Here is a 10733-nt window from a genome sequence, read left to right on the forward strand (position 1 = left end):
GTCGCTCAAAGCCAACCATTGGTCAAACGACATTGCATTTCTATAGGTAGCTTATAGTTGGTATTAAACCCAAGCTTTATCTACTTATAAATACACTCAGTTTACATTCTACCTTAAATAGGTCACTTCGCTCCCTTTCGATATAAGGGGACCTGTGAACTGCCGTTCACTGAGAGTTTGCATACTCTCGGAAGCTGACTTCCTCTAGCGCAAGGTGCTGTGTGACCCCGTCACAGCCAGAGCTTTTGCACTAAGACTTGCACATTTGAGAACCCTAATAATTGTGTGGCCTCTTTTCAATTTTTGTAATTTTGGCATTCATAGGCCAAGTCAGAAAGATAGGTGCGGTCCGTAAGCTGGGACCCAAATGTATTGAAAAGGCCGAGTGTAGCCATACAAAAAGGTAGGAAAAAGCAGCAAGTTTTTTTTACAATACTGCTAGTACTGTAGTCTGAATGAGGCCCCATCGGGTTTCGACAGGGACTAATCACGACTAGTAGGCTTGAATAAATGTTTTCTGACAGGTTACAATACAGCTTCATCGTACAAGTTTAGCAATGTATTTTGTCTTCATCTTTGGTGGATGGGTCAGCCTACAATATATTTTTTTTGTGAAAAGGAAGCTGCTTTTAAAAACTGCTTTAAATGAGCACTCAAACGATCCGAAACTGTTATGACAGGGTAAACGAAATTGCTGGATTATCTCGGGACTCTGGAGCGTTGCAAAATTACCATTTCTGTGACATCACCTTCTTTTCCCGCTTAGGTACGGGTGCAACATTTTTAGGAACTTCTCTCTCCCCTCCCTTCTTCCTCATTCCAGAATCCATCGGCATGGTGAAGCTTTTCTGTTGTATTGTTGGTGTGGCGGGTAGCGCGTTCTCCGTGGAAGTAGACGAAGACAAAACCGTGGATGACTTGAAGGAAGCGATCAAGGCGAAGAAGGCCAACGACTTTAAAGAGGCTGATGCAGACAAGCTGCAGCTCTTCCTGGCGAAGGCGGGGGGCAACGCATGGCTGTCGAGCCTCACTGAAGATGTGAAGAAGCTGAAGAAGGGCGAGAAGACTGCTCTCGTCAAATCTCTAACGCAAGAAGAAAAGGAGCTGCAGGGAGAGGATCCGCTTTCTGAGTGTCTGGAAGGCATGGATCCCCCGAAAGTGAAACAGATTCACGTGCTGGTGGCGTTGCCTCCTGGGACAAGTAGTGCGCCTATTTCTGATGGGACGGACTTATGGCTGTCGAGATTTCAACATAGTGAAGTTGCAAAACTTACGCTACTGCCGACACGCGGAGATCTAAATGAATTTATCGGACAACCTCTCCCTGTAAAGATTGGGTTACCGCAGTCTGTGTTTCAAGCTTGGTCGAGTCCATCGATACTAGGCCAACTCCTTCGAGATAAATTGTTCGAGCTAAACGACATTTCGCCGTGCGAATTTTTAAAAGATTCGGTGTTTAGCGCTGCGTTCCTGTACCCGCAGGTGGATGGGGATGCCACAGAGAGTGCATTTCATTATTTCTGGGATTCAATTATCCGTGTGGTGCTCGGGTTTGTGTTTAGGCGTGCTTACGTCAACCGGGATTCGAGCAGGAAATCCTCGTCAGGTTTGAAGCGACCCGACTTTTTGTTTGCTTTGGATCATATCTGTGTTTTTCGTGGTGAGGAGAAAGAACCTCGTACTTCTATCACTGTGCCTCGTGAGGAGCTCTCTAAAAAGCTGGTGTGGTCCTACGGTGGAGTGCCGTATGTGTTTGGCTATGCTGCGTCGGGCTTCGAGCTAGAATTATTTGCTATCTATCAAGACGTCACGGGCAACGTTAAAACCCACCTTATTGGAGGGTTTAACTTGCAGCATGCGCCGGAACGTTTTCGACTTGTACTGGCACTTCTGAATTTGTGTCTGCTTTTCCCGGCAATTGTGCAAAACTGTCCGGCCTCGGCAGGGACCGAGTTCATAGACATCCATCGCGCCAATGGCGTCAAGGTGCGGCTGAGTCCGATTTTCGTCGATAAGAACTTTCACACACAAGAAGAGTATCGTCGCGTGAAGCGGATCTACGATTCTTTGAAAGCTTATAGGATTCCTTGTGCCGATGCAGTTGTCACGGTGGATTCAGACCAATTGAGGTTGACACTTAAGCCCCGCGGCGTTGAGATGAAGCCATGCAGCTTGAGTGAACTGTTCGTCGCGCTCGGGAACGTTCTCGAGGCCCTTGTAGTCCTCCATCGCAACGGGTGGATGCACAGAGACATCCGTTGGTCTAACGTGATCAAGCATATCGACCGCGTTGAATGGTTTTTGATCGACTTCGCTGATGCAGCTCAAAGTCCGCAGAAATATCCCAGCGGCGATCACTTGACGCACGACGAACACGCTTCAGATATTTTTATGGAAGGTGGATCCCACACGACTGCGGTTGACTTATGGGCCGTGGGATACCTGGTGAAGACAAGTAAGATTGAACGGGAATGGACTGCGGAGCCCGAAAGAGCGCTTTTCCTGGATCGGTTGATGAACACAGACCCGAGTGCTCGGCCGACGGCAGACGAAGCCTTACAGCTTCTGTCACGTTTTGAACGTGAAGCTGCTGAGCAGGATCACAGGGCAAGGGTGTGCGCAAGAAGCAAAGACGTGCGTGAATTTTTGCATCGCTATGGCACTACCATTACGCGCTGGGACGAAGTACTATGGTACTAACAACAGGAGTAGTCGATGAATGAGCAACACACGTTTACTTCGAATGTATGAGAAATCTCGGTTGACGAGAGAAACTCGTTGACACTTGCAGCAGCTATCATGCGGTGCGAATGTGGCCACTGGTTGTCGGATACGCCCGCCTTCACGGCGGCCACCATGATACTATAGTCGGTTAAGTATACCATCGCAGCCTTCTCTATTAATCCCTGAACGCTGAAAATCGTCCCGGTCTGCATCGTCGCCGGCATGTTTGCGTTGAGGGGACGGTGCCAAAGTTGTCAATATCACTCATCGTAATTGTGCCGTAGACGGTGAGTTGAGTGGTAGAATGAAAAGCCGGTCTTTTGCATTTAAATAAGCTCGGAGCAGCGGGAACATCGTGGCACTTGCGCAAACGCCCGATCTTCTGCGTCCACGGACCAGAACGCCGACCACACTCAGCGCTGTCAAACAACGCGCCGTCCACGTCCAGCTCGACCAACGCCAGCAGTGCTTTCCTCATCCACCCACTGCCGCCTCCCCGCAGTTACCGTTGCTGCTGTATCCGCCACCCGCACGCCGCCCTTCCACTGTCGCGAACGTCGCCACCCTTGCTCACCACCTCATTCACTCTGCTCCCTAACGCCTCTCCCACTCTAGCTCGCCACCATTGACGCCACTCCACTCGCTCGCCGTCCGAACCATCTCCCTCTTTTTTTAAACTTAAAGTAAAAGTGCAAATTTAAAAAATAAAAGCATAAAGTTTAACAAGTACATGCAGTATTTTTGTTTAAACCACGTTTTATGTCGGTCGGAGGTTGTCTCCCCCCCCCCCTTCTACTCGAAGTAAGAAAAAGCATAAATTTGACAAGTACATGCAGTATTTTTGTTTAAACCACGTTTTATGTTACGGTCTGAGGTTGTCTTCCCCCCCTTCTACTAGAAGTTCTAGAAAGAAGTTCTTCCTCATTCCAGATTCAAGACAGCTCCAGGAAAGATGTCTTCACTCTCGTCTTCCGACACACCGTCGTATTCGGGCTGCTTCACGTAGCCGAGTAGGTGCTTGCCATCTAGTGCTGCGCACACACGGGTCTTCCAGACGTCGAAATTCTCGGCGCCAATGAGACGTGGGAAGTCGTCGCTTGAGGCTTGGCTTGGGCTCATAACCTCTAACTCGTATGACAGGTCGAGAAGAAGTAGGGAAAGGAAGAAGACGTTTCTTGTAGGCGTCAAAAGACGAAGTGAGTACTTTATTAGTATTAGGAAGCCACCAATAGCTGTACACCAGCCATTAGTGTCTGTATAGTTTAAGCTAGTCATACCGACTTAAACAGGACCTCCTAAATCTCATTATAATAAGTGCAGGTGGTTTTGGGTGGTACAGTGCTAACTAACAATAATAAAGAGATTGTGATAAGAATCTTGATTCATGATCACTAGAATAATTATTTTTAACGATAAGCATGGTGCTGTCAAAAATTTCTTAATGAAATTAAAAATACCGAGGCGCATAGGGGGGCTAGCTTTTTGTAATACTTAATCCGCCGAAGCGTAGCGGAGACGGGAAGGCCAAAACAAGTAGAACTAAACCTAAACTACCGCCGCGTAGCGGCGACGCTCGGCTAGTTAATTATTAAGAAAATAAGCCGAAGTGGGATTTGAACCCACGAGTTAATAATAGTTTAGCGAGCTACTGTACCAGACGGAGCGACAATTGACCCTTCTGCTCCTGTGCTACCAAGTTGCTAATGGTTGTGTCTCCACCATTTGCTGACGTAGGTGTAGCGTCGTTTTGCTGAGCCGCCCAGATAAGGATGAAAACGAGCTCTTAAGCAGTTAGAAAGCTACATGGATAAACACTATCTTTAGAGAAAAATTACGGAAACGCTGACTAATTAACTACACCTTTGCCAATCCAAACTGGTAGTGTAATTCAAAACGGAGTGAAGTAACCGAAGTAACATCTAAATTTGAGGAATAATTTTACAAAATTAGTTTTAAGAGCAATGTAGATTTAGTGTAGTGCAAACTGGCAAGAACGCGAGTGACACATCCAGCAATACGAACTACGGGTGCGCTGCGGGCTGGGGTACATACAAAGATGTAAGGGGGCGTGAACCTGCGTATGGGCGCCAGAACACGAGAGTGTGGGTGCACACAGTGACCTCTCAGCTTGTACAGCCTGCATAATCATCGATTGAGGGACCAAGACGGCCAGCAACCCGATTAGACAGAGTACATCAAGGATGAGAGCTTTGGGCTGCGCTTGCAGATGTTAACCAGCCGTGGGGAATGGAAGGAGAGGGGTTGCAGCTTGAGTTTGCGTCTATAAAACGGCGCATCAGCGATGACGTGCCATCAAGCGCTCGTGTTGGGGCTGCTTGCCTGGACGGTCAGTGCAGCGGGGCTGCCGTAGCTTTAGCGTCAGAGGAAGACGTTCGACTCAAAGAGTCACTAATACTAAGTTCCTTATCCAAAGGACACTTACAGCCCAAGACCAGGGCTCAAAGCTAACAGCTTAACTTTTATGCTTCAAAACCAGAAGTGTTTTATTTACTATTATTGCGGCCAAGCCGCCTAGGGGTAAATGTATCTCTTTAACTATCTAGCATAGTTAAACCTAATCAAATGCATAACGTGTGGCTTTCAGCCAACGTACTGAGAGACCTTGTTAACTCTCCAACTTATGTACAGCGAGTTTGTTAACTCTCCGGGTACTTCGTACCCCTGTGTGCTCCACAGCATGTAACCCCGCTACAGTCAGCGTTAAGAAGAGTTCGTACACTTATAACGGCGTCCGGTGCGGGGCGCTCGTGGCTATAGCCAATGCACTAATGTAATGTACGTGGTGCATGTGCAGTACTGTAGAAGACAAGATACTCTTATCGAGGCGACCATCGAATAAGATATACTTCATCATTTTGCTTTACACTAAATCCGTATTGGTCTGGATTAATTTTGGGGATTTCTAATTTTTAAAAAAATAAATTTCTACATAAGGGACACTCGGTTTTGGTTTACACTACCACCAGTTTGGATTGGCAAAGGTGTAGTCAGCGTTTCCGTAATTAACTAGTCAGCGTTTCCGTAATTTTGCTCTAAAGATAGTGTAAGCTCACGCAAATAAATAAACACCGATATATGCACCATGATGAACGATCTCGTGATTCTGACGGTATGGCCCCGGAAAACGTCGGCAACTAACTAAATTTTGACCCACTGCTGTATTCATTTAATTGTTGTCACTAGTTGCTAGTGCTATCAATTCGTATCACTGAAAAGAAAACGATTACGTAATCGACGCTAGCCCACCACACCACCACCACGCCCCGTTTCGATCACGATGATCACCTTCGGGGCACCACGCTCGGCATTTGGCCTATGCACCCACTTTACATTCCCAGTTTTACAGTCAACCTTCATGCAATCAACGTCAGGAGCAGTCCATGCTCGAACATTTGCTAGCTGTGGGCAGAAAAGCATCCCAATCTTCCAGTCCCACTTCTGATTAAGACCTGCAACGATTCCCTTTAGTACACCCATGTCGACATTGTCCCCGCGATACTTGCATTCGCAAAGAAACATCGCGCGCTCGTTGCTGTTTCCCAGATCATCCAGAAAAATATCACACCTTTCTGAATTCGGAGCGCGAATTAAATGACCGAACTCACACACACGGACATTCATGTCGATTATGGGCTGCGGCCATTCAGCATTCGGCAGAGCTACGAAAGGCATGGTCCTCGCGGACAAATCCCTATTTCTCTGCTCATAGCTTGCAAGCAATTCCGTTGCACGACATACCGCCCCACTAAAATCCTTCAAAATCACCTTCTCCCAACCAAGCACTCAAGAAAATCATCGAAAGAAATTCCCTGCACACCATTGTGGTGTAGGGATTTCCAGATTCGACCATACGCCAACCTACTTTCGATCAAGAATCGGCTCGGTCTGATAACCCAGAGCTTAGGAACAAAGGATCATGGTAAGTACTCCGCGATCTGTCCGGATATGCTATCCGGATAGCCGCTGAGCTCAACGGTCGCCGGAACTCAGCTGAAGGGTCGGTAGAGATCCGAAACGACTACATTTCATTAGATATTTGTATGAGAAGCATAGGATTAAATAGGGGGAGCCGAAAGGGCTCCCAGAAGATAACAGAGCAGAATTTTCCTAGTCCAAGACACGTGTACACTTTTCCGGTAAGTCCCTGCATAGGGCTGGATTATGCCTGCCGTCAATACTCGAGAGGCATAGCTTGTAGGGTATTGACTGGTAGCGCCAAGAGATTAGGTCGGTTCGGGTAGGACAAAGTCTCGCTACGCGCGAAAGAAAGTCCCGCATACTCAGCGGGCCGGTACGTCGGATAGGCCGGGTGCCGTAACACTTCTAGCTGAGCTGCCTCTGCGCTCGGCGACCTGTAAAAGCGCTCGCGCGCCGTCGTCCATCCTTTGGTGGAGGGCACAGGGTTGTGAACGAGCTCAGCCGAACTAAACTCGGCGGAGCCTCGGAAGTGATCTGACTTGGTTAGTCGGAACCGGGTGGAAGCGAGCCACTCGTCTGTCCCGGAAGGGCCGGACCGCGAGGGGACCACCCTCTGCGCAGGCCATACAAACCGCCGACCTAACTCGGCGATTCGTTGTGGTTTGTGTAAAGAATCCACATCTGACGATATTTGTGTGTTCTACTACACCACAACTGGTGCCGCGACCCGGGAACAGGAGTGTGTGCTTGTTTTTATAGGTGCCAGCTAACCAAGTTAAGAGGAAGAGAAGAGAAAGAGAAGAGTGAAGATGGTCAAGGGATCAGCAACTCCGAGCAACGGAAGCCCAGCGACGGCTGGAGGATCGCCTCTCGCGGGGTCGGACCCGGCGGATCAACGACTCATCGCCATGACGATAGAGGTGGGACGAACCGTCCAGTTCGACGAGGATGGCCAAGACCAGGAGAGCGAGAACGGAGATGCAAGTGAAGGAGAGTATGAAGAGAAGGCCGAGACCGCTGAGCTCGGAGAAACGAAGACTACCGCCGAGCTACTTGGCGAGGTGGAAGAGTTGACGCTGCAGGTGGGACGCATGGGAGCCCCACGTTCTGTCGAGCGCAACTTATCCGCCGAGCTCGACGAAGGTGCGGACGATGAAGAAGATGAAGAAGAACATGGCGTTGCTCAAGGGGACCGTCCGTTCCTTATTCCGAAAGCGACGAGGAACGCCGATACGCCGAGCGCCAATAAAGTGTTGGCTCGACTCGGCGAGGAGATGAGAACGAGATCGGAATGGATGATGATGTTCGCGCCTGTGGCGATGGCGCAGGCGAAGTGGCCGATGTTGGGTCCCGAGTTTACTCAGCCGGTGCGTGCAGCCAACATCATTCAGTTGGTGGAAGAAACTGTGTTGCTGTTGAAGGCGATGGGCTATCGGTGCAACAGCCGACCAAACAGCCTCATCCTGTCCGACTGGAGTCTGACCCGTGGCGGAGCCGAGCTCTGGCAATGGAAGAAGAAGCTAAGAGTGGCGTTTGGATTGGAGAAGGCCCCTGGTGGAACGAAGAAGGTGTACAGCCGAGTAGACGAGCTCAAACCGCTCGGCGAGGAACCCGAGCAAGATTCCTTTGCCGAAGACCCCGGAGACGAAGAGACGTGAAGTGTTCCGCGCTACGCAAGGGACTCCGTACTTCGAAGACTCTCACATGCTGACTCCACTGAAGTTGAACCCGACTCAGCGAGCGCCGAGTCGTGGGCAGCGGACTGTAGGTCGTTACCGTGAATTGTATGACGCTGCAGATGAGGCTGAGGCTTACGAGGAGGATGAAGAAGACGACGACGCCTTCGACGTGAGAGGTAACCGTGAAGAAACCGTGAAGGACTACATCCGAAACTTGAGCTTTGACGCGGCTGAAGAGGACTCGACGCAGTACCTCGAAGTCCGAACCCACGCCTCGCTCGACAAAATCGCCGAGTAAGAAGGAAAGCGCTACCGCTCTGACGCGTCGCTCCAGTGGCTCAAGCGTTTCATCTACGAGATAAAGAGCACCAGGATGCCCCAAAGTGCATGGTGCGAGCCTTTCTCGCTATGCTTGGGACGTGCGGCGAAGAGTTGGTACAGGCAGCTGCCGAAGAAGACTCAGCGACGTTGGAAACTACTCAGCGAGGCGTTCCTGGATTATTATTGCTCACAGTTCGACCAATCCACCCGCACTCGTTACTACTCGGCGAGACGTAAAGTCAACGAACCGATCTGCGACTTCCTGATCCGACTCAACGGGTATGCTCGGACAGCCAAGATCCAGTACGAGAAGGGTGGCGCCGACGCAGCTGACCATGTCGAACACTTCTTGCTGCATTGTGGTGATGACGATGTGATGGATTTGATGTACCCCTTGCAGTTGGGAGACATCAGTAAGGTGGAACAGATAATCAATCGTCGGATCCTCGGCGAGAAGCGCAAGAAGCAACGCGACCGACTCGTGATCGCACGAGGCCGAGATGACAAGCGGAAGGATCAGAGCCGCCGAGATGAGAAGCGCAGTCGCAAGGAAGAAAACCGCGACCGCCGAGTCACTGTCGTGGACGCTGACTCCAACGGAGAGGAACGCATCGATCAGAACCCGCCGAGTCCGTACAACTCCGAAGACGAATGGGATGATGAGGACCAGTCCGGAGGCCACGACTCAGCGGAAGACGACGACTACATTGACGCCGGCGTTTCCAATGATAAAGGAAATACACCGGACCGACCAGAAAGGCTCGAACCGAAGCTGGGGAAACTCAGCGAACCGACCTCCGCGACCGTACAACCAACGAGAACAGTCGAACCGTGGAGATGGATCACGCGACAACACCCAACGAGGACCTTGTGCAGCTTGTGGAAGAATGGGGCACTCGGCTCACTACTGTCGACGACGCTGCAAATTCTGCAGACAAGTCCATGAAGTCGGCCAGTGCGAACGGTTTCGCCAATACGAGAAGCTGGCTGCGTTCGTGAAGAATTCTGTCGACAAGTCGCAAGTGCCAGAAGACGTGCAAAACCTTTACACACCGAGTGATTTAAACTCGGCGGCCCGCCAACACTGACTGGGTTGGAATATGCCAGGATGCCACAGTCAGCTGAACCTGCAGTCGAGGCAAACTTCTTGTTTGCCTTTGTAGGCGAAGCAGGACGGTCCGAGGAAAGAAGCGGGGATGGCAATTGGATGTGTGAAATCGACGGAATTGAACGTGAGCTCGGTGAGTTAGAGGATAACCACCGATCGATTGCAAGTGTAACTCGGCAGTCAGACCAGACTGTGCATCGTACCAGGATAATGAAGCTGCTTCCGGGAGAACGGCTGGGATGGTGGTCAGCACAGACGTTTGATCGCCGAGTTAGAATGAGAGCCCTCGTATTGGGTGCAGTGAATGACCGAAGGACCAAGATATTATTGGATACCGGAGCAAATGTCTCGGCGATCAGTGAGTACTTCGCGAGGAAACTGCGTCTCAAGAGAGTGGCCAGCCGAGATAAGCGAATTGACATACAAGGAATAAGTAAAGACAGGATGGTGACAACGTCAAGAGCAGTGGTGAAGGTGACACTCGGCTGGGAAGTGGCATACGAGTTTAAAGTATGGATAATGCCTCATCATGCCGGAGTCGATTTGATTCTCGGCACCGACTTCATGATCCCAGCTGGAATCCGTCTGGATCTGTACAACTCGGCGGTAAAGCTACCCGATGAGATGGTGATTCCACTCATCCGATCAAGTAATGCACCGACCAAGACCGAGTTCGGACCAAATGTCCCATGCGGGCCACCAGACGGGTTGACGATCGAAAGTCGAATGACCGCTGAGTTCAAATTGCCCAGGCGACAACCCAGTGAGTCGACGCATGACTTGTGAATGCGTCGGACGAAGGGTTGGATTCCAACGGTTGTTTTTAATCGCCGAGGAAGACCAACCCATGTCCTGATTACGAACGTACGACAGACGTCAGTCTGGTGCCCACCTCACTTTTATGTGATAAAATGGCAACCACACGGAGTACTGGCCAATGAGGGATATGTCCGCGTGAACTC

General features: G+C 50.2%; 1 protein-coding gene across 1 annotated transcript; it reads left to right on the plus strand.

Moving 5' to 3' along the window:
- Positions 1 to 834: 834 nt before the first annotated feature.
- Positions 835 to 2700, plus strand: PITG_12090 (Crinkler (CRN) family protein; the record flags this gene model as incomplete). The annotated part of the gene is made up of 1 exon (XM_002900673.1): positions 835 to 2700. One exon carries the CDS (start codon positions 835 to 837, stop codon positions 2698 to 2700), a length of 1866 nt encoding a protein of 621 aa, XP_002900719.1.
- Positions 2701 to 10733: the final 8033 nt, after the last annotated feature.

This window comes from Phytophthora infestans, genomic scaffold, assembly GCF_000142945.1.
Source record: "Phytophthora infestans T30-4 supercont1.24 genomic scaffold, whole genome shotgun sequence".
Lineage (NCBI taxonomy): Eukaryota > Oomycota > Peronosporomycetes > Peronosporales > Peronosporaceae > Phytophthora > Phytophthora infestans.